The sequence below is a fragment of the Branchiostoma floridae genome, chromosome 2 (assembly GCF_000003815.2).
Source record: "Branchiostoma floridae strain S238N-H82 chromosome 2, Bfl_VNyyK, whole genome shotgun sequence".
Taxonomy (NCBI): Eukaryota; Metazoa; Chordata; class Leptocardii; order Amphioxiformes; family Branchiostomatidae; genus Branchiostoma; species Branchiostoma floridae.
In genome coordinates, this window is record NC_049980.1 from 14117246 (window position 1) to 14140672 (window position 23427).

At 39.8% G+C, this 23427-nt stretch overlaps 1 protein-coding gene and 1 long non-coding RNA gene across 12 annotated transcripts in view; one reads left to right on the forward strand and one right to left on the reverse strand.

Moving 5' to 3' along the window:
* LOC118407978 (adhesion G protein-coupled receptor B3-like) overlaps positions 1-23427 on the forward strand; it is a 157731-nt gene that overhangs the window by 35943 nt on the left and 98361 nt on the right. For all 11 annotated transcript variants that reach the window (XM_035808591.1, XM_035808656.1, XM_035808622.1 and 8 more), the window contains exon 2: positions 16760-17494. In XM_035808591.1, the coding sequence (XP_035664484.1) occupies positions 16765-17494 (730 nt within the window). In that variant the 5' untranslated portion in view covers positions 16760-16764. The remainder of the gene's footprint in view (positions 1-16759; positions 17495-23427) is intronic.
* On the reverse strand, positions 6259-12634 carry LOC118408164. Its single transcript, XR_004830265.1, has 2 exons — positions 12049-12634; positions 6259-7649 (listed from the first exon to the last, which is right to left on the reverse strand). It is a non-coding gene; the product is annotated as an uncharacterized LOC118408164 (long non-coding RNA).

Consider the following 23427-nt stretch of genomic DNA (forward strand, 5'->3'; position numbering starts at 1 on the left):
TAGGGCTGTGTACCTAGATACCTGTACCTGAATAGTCTGAACTGTACCGGTAACATAGTCTACATAGGTACTGGTCCGGACCTGTTCTGTACCTAAACAAACTACATGCAGTAGTGGGTTGTATTGTTATAAGCTTGCAGTTGAAAATTAAGAATCAAACAATGATGACAGTTCATTACTATAACAGTCAGTTGGCTATTTTTATAACTTACATATAGTTGATCAAACTTTTTAGGCACATGTTCAGATCCGAACCACATAAGTACATAACCTTATAAACCTGTGTACTAGTACCTGTACACAGCTCTACGTCCTTGACATACATGTAGGTCAGGCTTCAAATCCTAGTGTACTTGAATATTGATATCTTGCATTGCAATGAGGTGGGCAGCACCTCCTGTTTAAGAGAGAAGGCCACTTCAGCATAAATTGTTTTTGTATTTATCTCTACTAGTGCACAGAAGACATTGATAGTCACTGTAGCTGCCAGCTATACTGCATGGCCACCTTGGCCCCTCCTATGGTAATATCCAAACTGTGATTAACATTGATCCAAAACATTGATGCATCTAATTTACCATGGTCAATATTGACTGAAGGAAGCATTACATATGCCAGGGCTCAAAATACCTTTTACTGCATACCTGCACTGGTGCAGGTAACATTGAGAATTACCTGCACCAGACAAATTTTTACATATGCCAGGGCTCAAAATACCTTTTACTGCATACCTGCACTGGTGCAGGTAACATTGAGAATTACCTGCACCAGACAAATTTTGCCTGCACAATGCAGCCTGATAACAAACCCGATCTTGCTTCAATGGTTCAGGAACTAATGCTATTTTTTAAATACTTTATGTATGGTAACAGTCAATGCAGCCTGATAACAAACCCAGGTTTTTTATATATATATACACCTACATCATATGACATTTATGTATAAAACCCAGTACATGGACCAGTGCAGGTTAGGTGCAGGTAGACACCAGAAATACCTGCATAGCTCCAACTTCACCTGCACTAACCTGCATGCAGGTGGTATTTAGAGCCCTGCATATGCCAAGTGCAGATGAAACAGCACTTTATAATTATAATTATAGACTTATGTTAATTTGGTCAGGCAATGGCTGGAATTGTTAATGTATAGATAGCTGATGTCCCACAACAGATTGTTGCAGTGTTGTACTCCAAGGTGGGACCTGACATTGTTAAGTAATATTTGCATGGCTTGCTGGTCTGTATACCATCTCAGTACTGAACAGGTAACACGTGTATGGCATGTTGGTCTGTTACCAACTAAGTATTGTATCGGTATGATTTGTTTGTCTCTGTATACCACGTAAATGTAAGTACCGTATATGTAACAATACTAACATATGCATAGCTTCTTGGTCTGGATACCCGGTAAGTAATGTACAGGTAATGCATGCATGGTTTCTTGATCAAGCTGGACACTAGGTAAAGTACCAAACAGGTAAAATTTGTTTTGGTCTAGAGAAGGGTAAGGTATATTCTGGATACCAGACCCAAGCCCGATCTCAAAAAATATCTATGATAGATTTTTTTGAGATCAGGCTGGGGTCTGGTATCCAGGCTAGCTAAGGTAAGATACATGTAATGTATTGTACAGGTTCATTACTTAATTTAGCTATCTGAGAACAAGATAAATGCCCTTCACATCTCCATTGGTGACTGGATGTTACAACTGTTTAATCAGAAGTACATCACTGAGAACACTTCTTTTTTTCTTTGTATTGAATTGTCCTGTCAGTTCATTCTAGCGATGCTGAAGAAGAGTGATGGATGTCACTTGAAATGTCCAGGATCAGGAGTAATTATGTGTTATTTAATCAAGTTCTAGAGATTGAATTGTATTTGAGTATTGTTTACCTGGATGTCTTGCCTTCATAAACGTATTTCTTTTTTTCAGTTCATCGATGTCTGGAAATGTGAACTGGCAGAAGTAGGGAATCAGATTACACAGCAGGAGATGAAGCTCATCATGAATCACTGCTGTCTGTCTATATAGAGTGGTCAAACACCAGCTTCAGTTGTTTACAATGTCCTTGGTCTGACTGAAGACTACTGGTCATATAGACAAATATGAAATTGTCAGGTAGATTGGTTAGAAATAGGTGTCCTAATAAATAATAGAATAAGACTGTATTGTGTTGGTTTGTTTTGTTCTCTTTGATGCCAGTCATCTGAGTGACACATGTTTAGGACAAGGTCTCTATAAAACTGTAGCCTGAGTACCATCCTCTGTAGTTACTGCTGGCTCAGTACTTTCGCTTGCTAACCACGATGGTTAGCAAGGGAAAGTACTGAGCCAGCAGTCACTACAGAAAATGGTACTCAGGCTAATGAAACTGTATAAAGCATATACTGGTAGTGAATGTACAGTGAATCTTGTATTTAGCACAATAATTTGTATCCTGCTGATACTAAGTGTAATGTGAGTTTGCTTTTCCAATTGGAGTACTGTATATACCTGTATTTGTGATAGTTTGATATGCCATTTAGAAAAAAAACTAAACGACACCTGTTAACTCTATTGTTTCGATTGCCTTTTTTGTGCAGTGTGTCATATTCATAGGTTCATATTTTGATGCCGGAGTCTGAGAAATGTGCATCCTTGAATCCGTACATCTGCAATCACTGTATATTTGTAAACGCTTGTGACTGTATCTGTAAGCAGCAAGATCTACATTTCTGTATATAGCTACAGTGCATATACTGCCCAATATTGTCCTGAGGAAGGTGAAAGATGGTCACTGAAATGTTGGTGTGAAATAAAGAAAGAGTTGTGAGAAAAAGAGCCTCTTTATTTATTCATTTTGATATAGTAGACTCTGGGGTGGATATTGATGGATTGGCCTATTGTCATCATTGATTGACTTTATCTGTATAATATTTGTTAATATATTTGTATACATGTGTGTGGAGCATTGGTAGATACCAAATTACCTGACCTAATTCTGAAATTTAGACAAAACTGAACAAAGTATAAATGTCGACATTTATATTTAGACATCCTAGTAGGTGATTTGACAGAAAGGGGATAAATAAAGTAAATCTAGATCTTATTGCCTCGATCAAATATGATATGACTCTCTATCATATTGGTTCTGTTTTAGGACAATATATTCCATACGTTCCTGAGTTTGGTATAATCAAATGGAAAATTTTGTGCAACATTCAATTATATCACAATTGGTTTGACTTAAGAATCTTCTCACGAAGAACTTCTGTCTTATACTATGTCAACCAGACATGGTCAGGTTCGGATCTGAGCCTAAACCTGGACTAGTACATGTACTTGATTACGCCGAAACCGTATCCACCTCAAGTGTGAAGGTGCATAAATGAACTGGTTATGTGTTTATGTATGTGAATATGTTAGTGCGCCAGTAGACGAGAGGGTGGAGAAGGAAGTGCACACCCCTCCTTCACCTTAAAAACCCGAAGTGCAGGCCATGCAGACCTAACCCACTCTGTCTGCCTACAATTATCTTCCGAGACAGATGGATGCCAACCCAATCAGTGTAGAGTTTTGTAGACATGGTTTGGAAAACGTGCGCCATGAGTTCGACACCGATGATATTACCAAGTAACTTGATAATGATCCATGATTTCAGCATAGCAATTGACATAACGACTTCACAAGCATTTATCAACATTTCAGCCAAATTTAAGAAATCTGATTCTAATAGGAGACATGAAGTCCTACACGTTCTAGCCAGAAACCCACGTCCCAACGAACCACATACACCTGTACGGAAGTGCGTTTGTCTTCATGAAACGAAACGGGAGCGGTATTTTAAACATACATCTTTAACCAAAGTATGTAGCGTAATATGTAATCAGTTCAGTTCAGGTCATCCTCATACGAGGTGCTATTAACAATGTCTAACCATGCGTTTCTATCAAGCATGCGTTAGTATGTAATAACTTGTATATTTTTGTTGTTAAAAAGTTTTTCGTTATCCTGCTTGCAAATACCTAGTACATTTATCTTCCCTTGTTTTCCGTGACCACACAACAGTTCAAACCCGTTTCCTTGGAGACATATGAAAAACCAAGACGTTCTAGTTTTGCGCACAGTGAGAGCGCGTTCCGACCGCTATGATCCAAACTTCAAAGGTTTAAAGCTCGAGTAAGATAACTACATGGGAATTCATACAGCAACTAAGGACGATTTTATTGATATATCGACCAAATTTGGAAGAAATCCGGCGTTTCCTTGGAGAGATATGAAAAACCAAGCCGTTCTAGTTTTGCGCAAAGTGAGAGCGCGCTCCGACCGCTATGTTCCAAACTTCAAAGGTTCAAAACTCAATAACCGATTAAGATAACTACATGGGAATTCATACAGCAACTAAGTAAGATTTCATTAATATATTGACTTAATTTGGAAGAAATCCGGCGTATTTTTGGCGAGATATGAAAAACCAAGACGATCCACTTTCGCGTAAAGCGAGGGCGCTGTCCGCCCGCTATGCTCGACATAGACAATTCTAGCTCAATCTGAACCCCACATGACCGAAGTGCGTTTTCGTTCATAAAACGAAAAAGAAGCGGTATTTGTCGACGAAATTTTCACCACGGTAGGCTATTGGTCTGATCTATATGTACCTTTAGCAGTTTTGGTCTTTCTTTGATGCAACTGACGATATAGGCCATCAATCTTTGTTCATTTTTGACCATACTAAACCCGCAAAGTCCGACATCACAAAATTATGTCGAATAAGGGATGTACATTGTGAAATAGACATATGACTCTGTTAAGGATATTTCTGTGGTATCATCACTTCCTTTGTGAGTTATTTCACTCAATTTATTAGGAGAAATTTGAACTTTTATCTATGAACACCGTGCTATAAGTTGTGCAAGAAATAGATTACCAGTATTTTCTAAAATTCAACAGTTCAAAATTCAATAATCATTTCAGATGATTACATGGGAGTTAATACAGCAACTAAGTAAAATTGAATTGATATGTCGACCAAATTTGGAAGAAATCCGACGTTTCTTTGAAGAGATATGAAAGACCAAGACGCGTTCTAGTTTTGCGCAAAGTGAGAGCGCGCTCCGACCGCTATGTTCCAAACTTCAAAACTCAATAACCGATTAAGATAACTACATGGGAATTCATACAGCAACTAAGTAAGATTTCATTGATATATCGACTTAATTTGGAAGAAATCCGGCGTATTTTTGGCGAGATATGAAAAACCAAGACGATCTACTTTCGCGTAAAGCGAGGGCGCTGTCCGCCCGCTATGCTCGACATAAACAATTCTAGCTCAATCTGAACCCCACATGACCGAAGTGCGTTTTCGTTCATAAAACGAAAAAGAAGCGGCATTTGTCGACGAAATTTTCACCACGGTAGGCTATTGGTCTGATCTATATCTGCCTTTAGCAGTTTTGGTCTTTCTTTGATGCAACTGAAGATATAGGCAATTAATCTTTGTTCATTTTGACCATACGATATACTACATAGCACAGTGGCGCTTATTGATGTCTTCTGTCGAGTTAAAAAGCTTGTATCCATCAATGATGCTCTGCGCAGTTAGCAAACATTCGTATGTTGATGTTCCATTTGTCAAATAGCTTTCAGAGTGTGTTTTGATAAATATATTTACAAAAAACATACGAATAATATGTAAAAGCTTCAGTATATAACCTAGCAACATTCAGCGGTACTGCAGAAGTTTCCATAGCGCGGCACATTTTATGGTGGCATTTTATTTGTTCAGGTCTTTTCAGTGCACTCAAATATATTTTTAAAAAATACTTTACTTACCCTAGCGCAGATGTAGATGCTATCATTTTTAATGGAAGTCCTTAGCTTTCAATTGTATACACTGAAGTTTTTTCTGGGCGTTTGCAGTTAATGTTTGGAGATATGTTAAATTATAGATATCTCAATAACGTAACATTACCTCAGGTATGAAATCAATTTATATAACAATAATAATACACATATACATTTGTATGCTAGCCAAACGTGAAAGAAAGCGTGTTTGTTTTATAGGCGGGATACCATAATTTGCAATGTCAATATAACTTTTCCAAAACATGACAACTTCAAAACTATGCATATGGTAGCCTTTCTTTGAGTGCTGTATATAACCTTACATCACTGTGATAAGTCAAAACAAAAACATCTGTTTCCTCCTTTACTAAGAAATCTTGACTATGGCTGCTTCCCTGTCCTAAAGACTATGGACTTAAACTCATGAAGCAGATGTTGCTTTTTCAAAGTCCACTATTTATTTCATGATGACTTGACTACAATGAAATAAAGCTTGACAAAACAGAGTCCCGCAAATGGATAAGACCGACCGACAACTTTTATATGCAACTAGATATAGTAATAATCCTTTGTGTTTGCACTTATCTATTTGTATACATATAAGAAACTACTGATTGATTTTGGACAAATACAATATTGCACTTTGGACAAACACTAAATCTTCTAACCCTTTACAGCTAATACTCACAAAGTTGATACTTTGTAAAAAATCTTCCAGGCCACTGTACAGATCTAGTAATGACCCAATCCCAATTCCAGTTAGCTTCATTCACATACAACTTCTGGCCTTTTAGTGGAATGTACAGGCGCACACATTTATGTAATAAACTGATATGGAAATATCCAGATTACCCAGAATATTAATACAAAATAAAAACAAAATAAAAGCTTCTTAATCAATTTCCTATTCCTGTTATTCTCCATCATCATGTACTTATGTCAAGATTACATAGGAAGACTCGCACTAGGTCTCATCACATGTATCTGACATTGACAGTGACCTCATACATGTACAACTGTACAGTTTAAGCTCAATAGCTCCAACGCTGTGTTTTGGTGTTTTGAAAGTCATCAGCAATTGCCCATATACCTAAATATTTTTGGATGAGCATCTGAAACATACAACTAATCCATCCTTCCCCATAGCTACCTTACATGCAAAGGCTGTTACATGGAATATCTAATACAACACAGAACATTAGAAAGTTCTCTGCATCATGTATAATACAAGTTAGTTGTAATTAACATGCAAAACAGATACAACCTCAACATTTTCTACTCAATGTACTCTACTAGTACTATATCTTCCATCTAAAGAGACATGATTTTAAAAGAATTTGAATCTGAGTTACAGCAATTATAACATGATAACAAACACAGCACACTGCAGAATAACAAAAAAAAACTTTCTATATACAAGCTGTCTGTACACCTCTACTACTACTAGTTTAACTTTTTACAGACTCATTGTTCATTTGCTCAGTAGCAAAGTGCTCCCATGACCACCCCTGGTCAAGGGACCGATGAGGACGATGAGACATATTGTTTAAGCCTCACTGCATTAAAGAATAGGACATGGCTGGTGTTACTGAATAATTCCTCTATGTAGAAACAGGTAATCGACTGCTGCATGATCATCAGCTTCTTGTCCCGTCATTTGTTCTTTTTAGCAATAAACTTGAGTTTGCTCAGGTTGGCATGATATAAATAGAATACAACACGGGGTATTCCATATCGCCCTTGGTCCCAAAGGCAAGGAGACTGGTCCCGGTATGCCTGCTTTCCTCATATGCACCAATAGTTCGGCCATGTGTTGAGTCTGGTACCTGTGAATTATAAAGACAAGAATTTCAGCCCGACTTTAACATGTACAAGTGAAATTAATATCAAAATGATCATTCAATGGGTCAAGGCAATAATGTCAAAGACCTGAACTCTAAGCTTAGATAGCAGACAAAATGGTAGTTTGTAGATATAACTTTGAAGATGCTGCTAGCTCATGGGAAATAACAGAAATCACAATTTTCACTCTTATGGCAGTGTGGTAAATGACTACTAGGTCTTTTACTATGTGAATGATACACATGATTTTAAAAGAATCTGAATCTGAGTTACAGCCATAACATGATAATAAACACAATGTGTGAGTGGCCAACATTTCAAAAACATTAGATAAATATTTAATTCATTATTAGTGTAAAATCTAAGTTAATAGTTTGAATGTAATGTGTTAACACACATTACAAAAATGGTTATGAAAGTATAACTTTCTTTAGCTGTTTAGAACAAAATGTATATTAACTGCTAAAAGACATATAGCACAAAAGGGACATAATTATTAATGTAGCTCAACACCCTGTATTTCTTTACTTATTGTTTAATTACAGAAAGACAGGTTTAACCTACTAATAGTACTTAGTAAATTGCTCCAAGCCTTGCTTTTTCTTAGGCCTAGGGGGAAAATGTTGTGTTTCCTGATTCAGTCCTGAAAAAAAGTAGGGTTGGTAGGTAGGGACTGTCTGTTTTCTTCTTAGGTTTTTTTAAGGCTGGCCAAAACAGTGTGACATATTACAATACAGTTGAACAAAGTAAACTGAATTGCATGAGGACACTTGTCTTCCAATGTCAAACTGTTATTTTGTGCATACCATGTTATTGATATTACATTTATCCTTCCTTATACATGTACAGGACAAGCAGTGTTTTTACTTCAATAGGAAGCAGGCTGAATAAAAAATTCGAAACTATGTGACTCCACTGCCCACCAAAAAAAGGTCTAGGATTGACAGGTTTTTCTAGGGTAGGTACCTGGGAATCAGGAAACACAACATTTTTCCCTAGGCCTTCTAATACATAATGAGATACTGATTCAAGTTCCAACTTTTAGAAATATTAATGTATAATCATGATACACTTATAAATGATAAGAGGGGCATTCACAAAGGGCAATTTTTTATATACAATTTCTTTTTTGTTCTAAGTTCTAGGATTTTTTCCAGAAAAAAATTGGACGGGTCGAAAAAAATAAAAATAACTTTTTCAAAAGGTCTGGGGTGAAGACACTAATTACACAGCTTACTAGTAATAAACATAAAGAAGCAACAGCCTGAGTTAGATGACACATTTTATACAATGAATACCTTCCTTTGCCAAAGGTCTGAATATAAGGCGTTGTTTTTAATTATGTGTATGTGTATAATTTCCACACACAACTAAATTATGTGTATAACTTCCACAGTCAGCAGTCAGTACAGGCATTACAATTTGTATCTGCCATAATATACTGTGGTATGCACATCATGTCCCTGTTAAAGTGAAAACTTGTGAATGGGTGATATTCAAAACAATCGTGTCGATGGTACATTTTGCTAGATAGAGGTTAAATTGTCCATTTTGAATGCAACACAAATACTGGCAAGGGGTTCTTTTTAGCCTCCACCAGGCCTTCTTATGGGAAAAAGGAATAGCAGAATTAAGCAAAAGATCTGGAAATCAGCAAGGGGAATCAGTCCACGCTAAGGTCTGCAAACTCCTTTGGTAGCATAACTAATATTAACTTCCCTGGAAAATTATAGATCCCTAAGAGATTGATAGCCAGCATAGTGAGTCTGGTAGAGAAGTTAGGTTCTGTTGGCATGTAGTAATGATGGGTACTCTAGTACCGGTACAGAAAATTCAGGTTCATGTACGGTCCAGGTCCAGAGGATCGGGTCCAGGTCCAGATCTAAACCTGGACCTAATTTGTGTTGTGAATGGGCAATGGTCCATTTTGCTGCAGAAATCTGTTTGCTGGAGTATTCTACTTCCTGTTTTGGGGTTTGTACCAGTTTAAAACTTTAACCACTTTTAATATAGATAGCCTTGTATCTTATATTTACGAAGAGGACAAAAGAGACTCGGGAGCTAGAATACGGCTGGATAAGAGTACCAGGCTATAATGTAGTAGCATGTTGGCACTGGGGTGGTTCAGAATGGTCCATTGTGCAGGGGGGGGGGGGCGGAATTTGCAATTTTTTCACTTACCTCAATCTATACTGAAGGGGAGGGAGAAAAGTTTGTGGGTGACTTAATTTCATCATAGTCAGCCAGGGCTTGAATTACATTATTCTGCATACCTGCACTGGTGTAGGTAACATTGAGAATTACCTGCACCAGACAAATTTTACCTGCACCACTCTGGATTCAGGAAGTATGGATCATACTAAAATTGTTCAGGAACCATTGCTATTTTTTCTTTTATACTTTATAGGTGGTAATAGTCAATGCAGCTAATAACAATCCACATAAACCTACATCATTTGTATAAAATCCAGTACATGGACCAGTGCAGGTTAGGTGCAGGTAGACTACAAAAATATGTGCACTGTCCAATTTTACCTGCGCTAAAAGCTGCATATATGCAGGTGGTATTTCGAGGGGAGGGGCAACATTTCTGTCCCCATTTTTTGTGTTGTGTGAATGAATGAATGAAGTGAAAATGACCTGTCGGCCTTAGCCGCTCTTTCCAGAGGTCCACTATACGTAATACATTGTACATTCATGTTTGGCTGTGATCGTGATTTTTGAGCCTGAGCAGCAGTGATTTTTTAATTGCTTTGTGCTTTGCCATATTGATACTTAAGATGTTGTCCCTGAAAATAAATGAAAATCAAAATCAGCCAAGAGTAAGAGTAAGACCAGTTTGTAAATCTAGCATCCAACTCCAGGGTCCAGACATGTCCATTATAAAGGTGTTATAAATGTGTGGGATGTGTGTGCCATGTGTGCTTGTTTGTGTTCAGCTAAGGGACAATGTACTAGTACATGACTACATGTGTGTGACAATAATCTGAAACTTGAAGTTGAAACTGACAGCACCAATAGGCCTAGGGTCTACATGGGGGTCTTGATTATGCTTTATTTAATAGATAAAGGCTGACAACACATGAAATTTAGTTAAATTTTCATTTTGATTCAGTGAGCTAGAATTTTACAATCAAGGATGTTGTGTGAACCATATGATAGATTGCACATACAAGCACCAGATGCGGAGGCAGAAGCAGGACATTTTGTAGTTTGTATGGAGGGACATGGTATTGAAGGACATATTGTTGACCAAATTTTCACCAAATCCACCAAATATTATGAAATTATTATATGCTGCGTATATTTCCTAGATGTATTTCAAGCAGCAAATTTTGCTGGTAGACATCTTTACTAGTATCAGTGGGAAAATACAGCACACAAGAGTCTCAGCTTTATTTGCTCCCCAACATTCCCCACCTTCCCGCTTAGCCATCATTGAAATTTGAATCTTTTGTGGAAGCGTGGTGGTTACAGCCTGGGTACCATATCATCAATACTACTGGGGCTCCTTACACTCACTGCCCTTACTTAACTGGCCCTCCTTACACTCACTGCCCTGCAAAAAGTTGATTTTTTAGCAACGAGTGTAAGGCACTGATGGTACCTGGTCTAGAGAGATGGAGATGCAATTGAGATTGACTCTAAATGTGTTCTTGACATCAGCTTATATACCAAAGTACCTGAATCATAATGATAATAATTTGTATTTGGGATCACTGTTTTTCCTGCATACCTGCACTGGTGATCATTAAAGTTTTTTAAACTAAAAAGTTCCACTGCACACACAACAGTTGTCAACGTATAAGTTATAGTATATGTTGTACATGCCTTTAAGTTTACTGGGATTTAATTTCGTGGTAGCAGGGAAAAGGACATTTCGCTGTGGTTTAAAGTTCGCTGTAGCACCATGCCATGAAAAAAATGTTTGCGGTGGTTTTAAATTCGCGAAGTGGCCACCACAAAAACTGCAAACATAAATCCACCGCGAACATTTCTGCATTTACAGGTAAGGGGCAGGTAAACAAATTAGAAATACTACATTCTGCATATTGTAAATTGTAGCTGATATATCTTTCATATAGACTAACCAATAGAATCTAAAGACTTTTTTTAAGTTAATAATCTTGTCAATTTCTCAACAACAAAAAAGTCACAGTGCACACGTAACATAAGTACTAAATATTATAACCGTAACAAATTATAGGACACATAATACTGACGGTCTAGTTTATATATGGGAGCTTACTTTAATTAAAACAATGTTTATCTTCAGTGACATCTTCACGGCGATCATTATAAGGAAAACAAGAGTTCAATTCTAGAGACACAGCTGCCACACTGTGCATTAATTGTGATGATGATGTAAACGTTATAACTCACCTGTAAGGCTGGAACCGGGAGCGTTACGTTGACAGCCGTAATTGTACGCCGAGATTTTCTGGTTACCGCTGTGAATCTACCTCGTGCCACAAGCAACTATCAAAACTATGGCTCCTATCAGTATCAATGTGGTGTTATCTTCACAGATGCTAACCATAATCTTTTGAAAAATTATATAAACGACCGTTGTACGGGTACTTGCTTTTACATCGCACATAAGGCTACATCTAGCCTGGTATCCAGCCATATTGTAGCTCTCAAGTCTCGCCTGCCATTTGCGGAGAGAACAGAAGAGACTCGGGACAGTGCTCGGGAGCTATGATACGGAGAGAACAGGAGCTATATACGGCTGGATACCGGGCTATCGCTACGAAAAGGCCGCCATTTTGATCATGCTGATCAGCTGGTCTGCTCGACTCCCATCACGCATTGCGCGGCATTGCGCGGCAGCTCCCTCTTAGTCTACCAACGACAACTCTCGTTAATGACAGCGATCTGGAACATTGGATCGTAATCTATACCCGACACTATCGCCTAATAATTTCCCATTTTTAACGACAAGAAACGCTAATGACAACAGTATCGGGTGGTTCTTCAACGTGTTTAGGCTGTAAATCTCTTTAAACACAGGCCTCCATTCAACGTCTTATCCTAGGGATGTCCTTAATACTTTCACATGGTGAAGCGAGAAAATCTGCTACTTTAATTATTTCAAGAGGCAGAGAAGTCATTCTACATATTTGCGGTGAGACGTATCTTTGCGGACAGGCATCAAGTCAGGACGGATCTCAGCAATCAGTCAAGTTGACGACTATGATTATAGTTCTCCAGTCCTTGAGCGTGTCCTCCATTCTCAACTTTATCTCTATCTGAACGCGAGTCTCAAGGCCATGCTGGGGAAAGAGATGGCTTCAAAATACAGGAAGACTATTTATCAAAGGATTCCCTTTATCAACATTGCTTGCTCCATTTATTATTGCCCTTGAAGGTAGATCCACCGGTGAAGATCTTGTAGTAATGTTGTTGAAAGTTGGATTGCACTGTGAACAAATCGTTTCGATTCCATGCTCGCGTGAATTTGCCATTTATATTTGTCCCACGGCCTTTAACTAACATCTCCCACAGCCTTTAACTAACTTAGCTGGTGTATTACCCCGAAGGGCGGTTATACCGGCTATATAGATACAGATCTTCATGTACATGTGTGGTTTGATGTTCAAACTAGAATTGATATCCAGCTGCAGGAGCGTGTGCATCATATAAGAATTCCCCGCACTGATTTAATCTTCATCAGAGTTACAGGGGAAAAGCATGGACGATTTGAACGATCATTGATACCTTTAAAGTCTTGCAACAGTCTCCCTGGTAGAAATTAGTCATATTAGTCATAACATTTTGTTTGAAGTGCCATCCACAGTGGTATAAAAGTACTTCTAGCATGGATTTGCTGCACCTTTCTAATCATCCTTAAGTGGTAAAAGCTTCTTCCAACCATTATAGAATTAAGAATCTGTTTATTTAGAGTATGTTGTAGCCCGAGCCCTCGGGAATGCATCTTGCCAGGCTGAAATTATGGTTACCGCGCCTGGCGGCGTCGAAACAATTTGAAGCAGACGCCGAGTGCTCCGCTCTACATTGGCAGCCAGCTAATGGCACTCAGGATAATTCAGGGAGGTTTAGATATCACCATTACATGGTGCAAATCCCCTCGTTGTTTTGTGCAGGAACCTTATAGTTCGGCTTACGGGATGGACTGACATGTGCCCTTTGAACCCCCGGATGATGCTTTGTCGCCCGTACAGAGATGGATGGCCGTGCGGGGCCGAGTGGAGATGGAAGCCTTACCGGTATACCATTGATCGTCGGGAAAGTAAACGTGGCAAAACACTTCGGGCTGCCCCATTATCACGCCATAGGGGACACCAATAGTACAATTTTCACTTCTACTGTTATGATAATCATCGAAAACGGAGTTTTTTGTTTTAGAGACGACTGTATCCTTGCATGCTACAAAAGAGCTGTACTTGGGAGGGCAGCAACGGGTCTCTAGAATTCTGTTCCAGTCGATTATAACTTAGATGAACCAACGGTTAAGCAAGAATTGGTGTGAATATCATTGATGATTATAAACAGTCAAATATCTTCAGACAAAATAGATGTATACAATGATTATGGATTCAAGCATGTAAGTATATTTTGCGCTTAAGATTTATGGAAATCCAACCGAAAGACATGATAACCTGGGTTACAATCAAGCTTAACTTGTAAAATATTTGGAACATAGCAGAGTCAGATACGTGAAAAATGAATAGTGAGTTGCGTTATTTGACGGATGACAACACAGATCAACATTATGTCAATGTTGTCGCACGGCTCAAGTAAAGCATCACAGTCATCCTCTCCAGGGACTGGGTTTCCAACAAGCAAGCGTAAATGAAGGCCATATAAATCCTTTTTGATTAAACTTGCAGGAAATTGCAGTGTCTGAAAGATGGTTTAATAAACTTGTGGCCACACCTAAGCACATCAATATTATGTGATAAATGTTAGTCATCCTTTATATTACAGTCGGTAAAAATTACTGGCATTACAGCTGCTGTTGGCTTGCTTGTCTGACAGTCAGACACACATTACTCAATCATGGCGCTAGGTTTGGCTGTAAAACGTCAAACCTAGCTCAGTTGTTGACACCCATGTCAAAATACAACAGTTGATGGAATATAGAGCGTTGTGTATGGAACCCTGGTCGCGAAATCTATAAATCTTGAAGACACCTAGCGGAACTAAAAAATATGACATCCTAGTCCTTTTTCGGTAATGATAACAACGATGTAACAGAAAATAACTTTATTTTGCTAGTTTAAACAGTCTTAAGATTTGGTGATTACCTCCAGGAATATCCCGCTGGTGACAGTAACAGTTAAGGGTATCAACATTGCAAATAATCTGGCAGTAAGATTGCACAGGGTGTATCAAACGTTCGTCAACGCTTCCAAACGTGTGGAAAATTCATGCAATTAGAGAAAGGACCCATCTGTAAAGGCACTGCAGGGAATTGCTCTTTCCATCCCCTTTAATGCCGTATCTTAGTAGAGGGTTTATGGTTGTGTCTTTTTTGTCCTTGACAAACACATTACAGTGGATAAACTCGGATCTGAAATTCCCTAGGTTTTAGTTTGACCTCGTCGAGGCCAAAGCTACGGTCTGTTGGGAATGGGCGACCTACACCCTATTATTCGATTTAATTGAAAAGACCTGTTACGTATTGAAGGTTTCTACATCGCTGACGTGTATCCATTGTAGTGATACGTTGGTGTAATTAAAGCGTGTTTGACGGATATTGATTCTCAAGGCACTGGAGATACTTAGGTCACTGTTTGTGTTGGGGCAACTCCTTACTCGCGTGTATTTGTGATAAAACTCAAATCAAAATCGCAATTTGCAAAAGGGTGAACTTAAGGATGAGTCGTAAAATGTTTAAATACGCTAGATAGCATCCCGTTGGGAATGTCACGGGATGAAATAAATTTTTTGATCCGACAGGATTCTGACCTTCGAAACCCATCACGCTTGCTGATGTCCCTCTATATAGGTAACTGCTGCATGCTGCACATGTCTAACAACCAGGGCATGCCTTATGGTCATTGCCCTGTAGTCCACGTGTTGATATGGTAGTTGGACTAAAGGAACATAAGACGCATCTGCAGTTCCTTGGGGTCCAAACCTACACCACTTCTTCTTGACATCAAACGCCACCCAAAAGTAAAAATAAAACATAGCATGAAGATAAAAGAAAAAAGCCAAAAATTCTGCTGCAGTACCAAGGACAGGGGCCAGAATACCAACCTTGACCTTCGTCGCCACATACCATATATCACCATAATGCCATGTCATGCATCACACGCACACACAAACCATCACAGCATCATTATGGCAGTAATAATCCGTTCGTGGGACATGTGCTGGATGATATCAGTTTATTTTTTTGAATGATGGTTTGTGTCTCTTCATTCCGTAATCCAGCTGATAGGTACACGAATCCCCATTATTATCGCTAAATCCTTCCATCACAATCTCTGCTTTTATCTAAATCTATGACAGTAATCCCACCATACCCACATGCTTAAGAATCATCATTGCGGGGGATAATGATTCAATTAGATATTCAGGGAAAGTAACGTTATATCGTTCAAAGACGGATTTTATAGAATCTGAACATCTCGATATATAATGCATTAAGTTAGAATGACACTTTCAATGTTCTTTCAACTCCGTGAATACATACATTAGCCATCTAAACGCCTCAGTTGGTAGTCGTGTAGAGTTTTGTAACATCTCCCACTCCAGACAGGGAACTAGCTATTGTTCTGTCTCGTGTCGGATCCTCGACGATGTTGTGTTAGTAGAATAGCTACATTTCAAAAATCAATCAACCAATCAATCGTTCGCTTGCATCATGAATTGAGGCGTGGTGGCTACAGACAGTTCAGACAGTTAAAAATAGTGGGTCCAAACATTGGCCACTTCTTCCCGTGCACAAGACGTACCTGCAACCCAGAAAGTCCGACATACCAAGTACGAGTATTACAAAGGTCCATATGTGATTTACACACATACACACACATGCCCACCCGAAAGCATACCCTTCCTAGCAAAGGTAATCATCAATGTTTACAATAACAGACATGCATGTTACTCTTGTCTCCAACAGGACCAATGATGCTTCTACAGCTGACTCTGCTAGCTCCACTACATCTGCTGCTGGTGGCGGGGAGCAAGGGACAACCCCTTCCGCCGTGTGGAGGGTACCTGGAGGGTTCACGGAACGGAACCATTACCTCCCCAAACTTTCCATCCGCCCATAAAACTCCACTGGAGTGCATCTGGACTATAAGGAACCCCAAACCGGGGCGTCACTATATCTACGTCTACTTGTTGCAAAACTACTTAAGCTGCCAAAGTAGTGCCCTGACGTACCTGGAGTACCAGTCAGTGTCGAACCTAACGGATTCCTACATTTACTCCAGTAACTTCAATTCCAGGAATGATTGTGGTGGATCTCTCCATCGCATACGATCGTCAAAAGCGTTTCTACAGGTCAAATTAACGTCTATGTTAACAAGACTGTCTTCCACATCGAGTGGACTATATGGGTTTAACGCGACTTACACCACGATACCGACTGACAACCAACCCATGCCGATCTGCTCACAGTCTTGCTCTGAAGCAGGGTTTTGCCGGAGTTTACAAGATTATTCCGGGTTTTACTGTGAGTGTTTTGAAGGTTTCTCCGGGAGACACTGTCAATATAACGACATATGTGACTACAGACGGAGACTGAATCCATGCCTGAATAACGGCACCTGTACTGTCGTCAAATATGGCGCCCAGACTTCGGTGGTGTGTGCCTGTCAGAGGGGATATCTTGGAGAGAGGTGTGAGAAAAGTAAGTAAACTGGATACATTACATTACCGTATGATAAGTTGATACTAAGTGAGAGTGTAACACTCCCTTTCCACGAAAAAAGCTCCGAGCTATGTCACATTTTCAAACCAGTTTTCAGGAACCAAGGAGGTTGGAAAGGGTATGATACAAAAGACACCAAACGCACACGACGTATGGAGAATAGTCGTGAGCATTATTTGTGTATATAACGTTATATATACATTTCTATTTTTGTTTCCACAATCAGCCCGGCCGGGCCCCGGTTTGGAAATGTGACGTTAGCCTGAGTGACAAAGTATTTGACAGGTTGCTCACTGTGAAGCTCATAGAAAAAGAACGATCTGTTTTTTGTTTTGTATGTTTTTGGCCTTTTAACGACCGTCTAGTGGAAGGGGGGGGGTGTTGTCTCTTACAAAGTAATGATAGGGTTACGTTTCCAAACCGGCGCCCGGTCGCACAGTTTGCGGGGACGTTGAATTATGTATAGTTTGTATACATTTTTCTTGATACACTTTTGTCTTTCGTCCCCCAAAAGGCACTAGCCCGGTCATGCTCCGGATCGGCAATGTGACACTAGCATTAGACATTATCTTGGTGTTTTAATCAGTTCAGACAGTTCTGTAACCTAGTTAAGACATGCTAATATTCATAGTGATGTAAGCAGAACAGACAGTACGCGGTCCTTTGACCTATTTTTAGTCTCTCATCCGAGCTCGAGCGTCGCAACAGTAATTAAACACAACCAAAGCTGACCTCATTAAAGACGAACACTTCATTTGACGAAATCAATATCCCACGTGAAATGAAAGACGTATTCTTTGGCACTATGTGCCGTAAAACAAACCCGGGTGTCTTAGAGTTGATATTTTCATTTGACGGTACATTGAGCAACACATCCCAACTAGTTATACTGTTTTACAACGTGTTTAATCATACTTGGCGCGATGTAAGGACCATGTCGGGAAAGGGGTTTGCCAACTTGTTTCCGAAGGGTCAGCAACTGCCTCAGATAAAAATACCAGTTAAGTTTTTTTAGACATAAACTTTCTGACACATCATAATCATTTCGAACGCTCATGGAAGAACGCATTTTGATGCCTCCTAATTGCCGTATGTTGTTTTTCTTAACTGCTTTCCATTTTCTGTAAGACATTCTTTATTAAATAAATGGGTTTGTTGAGGATTTAAAGCGTAAAGATTTTACGCAATCACAGCTGGGGCTATATGAGATCATTAACTTTCATACACAATTAATCAACAGCTTTAGAGAACAAACATTGCTGGCACTACGTTCATTACACGAAATCTTTGAGAACAGGTAAAGCATCCGTAATAAAGCATACTTGACTGAAAATCGCAACCTTTACGCCTGCTTTAAGGCGTGCTTAAAGTTTGGCTTTTGTGCAGTGGTAGTCCCACAGCTAATTATCATTAGGTATTGCAGGTTGCAATGTCCTATACGTCGCTTCACTATAACCTAACGATCGGTATATGTTCTCTCTTTCAATTACCGCTCCTGTAAAAATAGCACATCGTAAGTAACTAGAGAGAGCGCCGTTTTCATGAACTAGAGCGTGAAGATACATGGCTAACATGGCTAAAGGATGATGAAAACAGTCTTCTTTAGAGCAAGAACGCATCATTACACAGGAGCTGGCGCCATTGGTCCATCTCTCACGTCTGGGTCGATTTACACGAAGGATGGAAACATTATACCCCACACTCCTAGCACGGTTGTCTCTCATGATCACTTGGATGTGACTCTGATCTTGCTGGAGTGACACTTCACTTGAAGAAGACATAAACACAAGGCCGAAAAAAGCGCAATAGGTATAACATATATGGTCCACGTTTCTAACCGAATCATCATCATACGATCCAGAAAGGCAGGAGAAAATGTCGTTTCAGTATCTGTTAAGCCGGTACCACTGCCCTTCGGACTATCACACCACCTTGGCGATCACGAGCTTCGACAGCAGCTGGTTTTATTACAGTGAACAACCTGTCACACGCGCCTTATGCACATCTAGCTACAACAGCTGTCTAAAGCTACCTAATGAGCACTTCCGCTATATTACAGAGAAAACGAATCCTCGGATTTCAGTTTGAGAAAGGTTAATTCTGGCCACTGATATCCTATATCACGACGGCTCCTAGATCATAATGGTTCAAATTTGCCGCTGATTAGATTACGTTTGATGTGAGCTGCGGAGTTGACGACGGTGTAGTAATGGTCTACCCTTGATGTGCGCGTGCGGGCTCATACAGGTCACTACTTCATACATTTATTAAAGGAGGACGTAAAAAGGTTGAAGATTATACAAATTCCCCATGATCTTTCGATTGATCTTTCAATAAGATATGGTGAAAAATATACAGTACAGTAAAAATATTCTAGTGACACTGAAATTATAGGTGCGTACACGTTTAATCTACGTGTGTATTTGCGTGTGACAGTTTTGCATGGTTACCTTCCAAGGCATAATCCATTTCGTAGAGTACTCCTCGACGACTACAAAACAAAGTACTAGTATCCCCCACCATAACCATAAATAATACACAGTAGATGCTGCCTCTTTCATGTCAACGCGTTCGCAGAGTTCCATTTGTAATGGATTCCATCGGTGAGAACGCAGACTGTCCTTATACCCCTGTCACATTGTCCACGATCGTTGGCCGTATCGGTGGAAGATCGGCCATATGGTTAAGATCAACAGCTGAGTGTTGCGCGTATTTTTCACCTGAAAACCGTCCCTGTCACATATAAGCCATACTTTGTACCTTGTACAATTGTTGTGTAATAAAGTTATTATAAGCTCGGGCGATGGCCGCAGAATCGTCGTCCGATCGATTTTCGCCAAATGTGACAGGGGCATTAGGAGACTGCACTATGACAGTTCCATCAACTTGAGCGGGGGGTGTTAAATCTAGTATGTTGTGTAATTTTCATATCATCTCTCGGCTTGAATACGGTGTTTGCATAAGTCATAACGCTTCGGTTTGAAAAGGCCGCAGCCATCCATCTTGTGTTGCTCTTCCGTGTGAGTAAAATGACGATAACCGACAAACGTGTTACATGTTAATGATCTATTGCGTAAGGAAAGGTGAAGGGTGATTGGTCCTGATATCAGAGGTCTTTAAGGTCCGGTCCAACGGGTCACTGGGTCAAATTTTTAGATTCAAATCAACGTCAACGCCGCCGTGAAACATTTGCTTTTAATGATGTGCGGGTATCCAATTTCCTATTTCCATTTAAAGGTGCAATCTCACCGCACTGGCGTCAAGCTTGCGTCACTGCGGGGTTCGTTCACTGCGTCACTGTTTTGTTATTTTCTCCTATATTTTATGATTTATTTGTTGCGTAATACGTAAAAGTATGACTTAGAAGACGACAAATACACAAAAAGTAAGAAAATTCGTTCTTTATCTCTGAAATTCGTTGAGTATCTTTCTAACCCCACAGTGGCGCAAGTGCAGTGAGAGTGCATCTTAAGATGCATTCTTTAAGTTAAAAAGTTGATTAAGGTGATTCAGACTTATGGATTTAATAGATGGTCTGCTCAACATCCGAAATACTCAGCATGAAAAGTACTTCTTTGGTGTGAAGGTAAACGCTAAATTTCCATTGTTTTAGTTTTGAAACGACTGACTTTGCCTAAGCTCTTTCACATTCAGAGACCTCCGTTTAAAACTATTTCCCTTCACGAAGTCCCGCGTCGGTCGTGACTACTTCGGCAGACTGACCTTCCGGCGTCATTGACCTCTCTGTGAACCCGCAGGTTTTAAAACTGTGCGTAGTGCTCAAAATTATGTCTGGCCTTACCGGGGGGTTTACAATATTTATGGGGAACACCAAGTGGAGTTAAGGTTTTACAACTAGACATATTTTAGAACTTCCCGTCAGTTTAAGGTCGCGTACATTGTTTCAGCGTGATATTGACGCACACACCTCCAGCTACACCCACCTACCTATCAAGTCACGCCCACACACATATCAATGTGTTTCTGTCTCATGATGAATAGATGGATAAACGTAAAGAGATAAAGATGTATGTAGGAAGAGATTGAAGGTACAACTCATAACCCTGTAGTTTGTACCATATCCATCCCAGTCTGCCACACCACCCCGGGACAAGGACAGAATAGAAACGTGATTATCTTCAGCAGTACCAGACTGACCTGTGCTGGATAGCTACAAATCACCCACGGCCTGGGGACGCCCTGCCACAACTTGGAAAATATCATCGTGTCATTGAACATGAAACATTCCCACAGTGATGAATATCGCTGTCGAAATTATCTGCTTGGGTTATAAATCTGGCAAATCGATAGTGATTTGTCTGGTTCAGTCGTTGGAGAAACTGTTGGTCCTGGAATTAATGTGTAATATGTTAGTCTAACTCGCCATGGCCGTAGTTGTGACAGTTATGACCGGGCCTAAACGTGAATAATCACACAAGAGTGGTACTAGTAAATTGAGGAATGACACAGCAATATTAGATGACACAAGCGACTATCGTAACAAGCTGCAAGGGGGCCAAACCTAGGCCAATTATCTCATTCTGCCATCAAAAAACATCAAAACCATGGCATATCTAGGACAAAACAGCCGAAGGGGACACAAATGGACCTTGACCCTTGCCTTCCAAAGACCTATCCACAATCAAATTCTATTGGGCTCCAACCAGACGACCTTCTTAGGTTTGCTTATCCGATAGATCACACGGACAGACAGACAGACAGACAGACAGACAGACAGGAGGTAGCAAAAGTATTTATTGTGTGTACCTTTCCTAACCAGGACCGAGCTTTTTGCGAGAACAAAATACATAAAGGTAGAATTGAATAAGCACACTGTGATCATGAATAGTTTTTCCTATTACACTTTGTTGGATTATCTACTATATAATTTTAACCACATTTTAGTATTTCCCTAACCACAAACTGCCCGGTACCGGTTTGCCGCATGTGAACCTATCATGACTATCTACCTGCAGAGTGCAGTACGAGAGATAATCACAAGGTGGCCCAAGTTATCTTTGTCTTCCTTAAGGTGCATTCTCACTACACTTGCGTCAAGCTTGCGTCACTGCGGGGTTCGAAAGATACTCAACAAATTTCAGAGATGAAAAATGAATTTATATACTTTTTGTGTATTTTGTCGTCTTCTAAGTCATACTTTTACGTATTACGCAATGTCTAAATTATTTTTAAAAAATCGGAGAAAATGACAAAACAGTGGCGCAGTGAACGAACCCGGTAGTGAGAGTGCACCTTTATGCCTTCCCACGTACCAAACATCAGTACAATCCAATGAAGAGTTCAAAACTTATTCTGTCAAAAAAGACCCACGGAAACACACATTCAGCTAGACACGCGGACACGCTTAAAAAACAAAACCTCCATTTATCATGGAAGCAATCACCAGTAACCCTGAAGTGATTTCTGCCATAGTGTCCCAGAAAGAGGTGTGAAAGTTTCCATCCACCGGTTCAATAGTTGTCTAATAGCACAGCTCCCAGCCTTGAACCATGTAACCTGCGGATCTCTGTCAAATGCCATTTGCAGCCACAGACCATTTCCTTCACGATTAAGTTCCCCATTGATTCCGTGGCTGGGACCTTTTTCCAATTATCGTTCATCCCATGGTGCGTTAACAGCCTGGCCTGGTACAAGTAATTCCACTCGGGACGGCGAATGCAGGATTAATTTTGGACAGCATGGCGAGTTGAGGCAGACAGGCACATGTATGGAGTCAGTAATAAGTATGGCCCTTGAAGACACAAAAAACATTTTGCCGTCATTACACATTTCAATTCTAAGACGCAGATTGATCCTCCTCCTTATGAATAAGCTTGGTCCTGTCGTGTTTTTGAAAGATGGGAAACGAAGCTGAAGAGTTTTTCAAAAAGTTTTGAATCTGCTTCGAATTC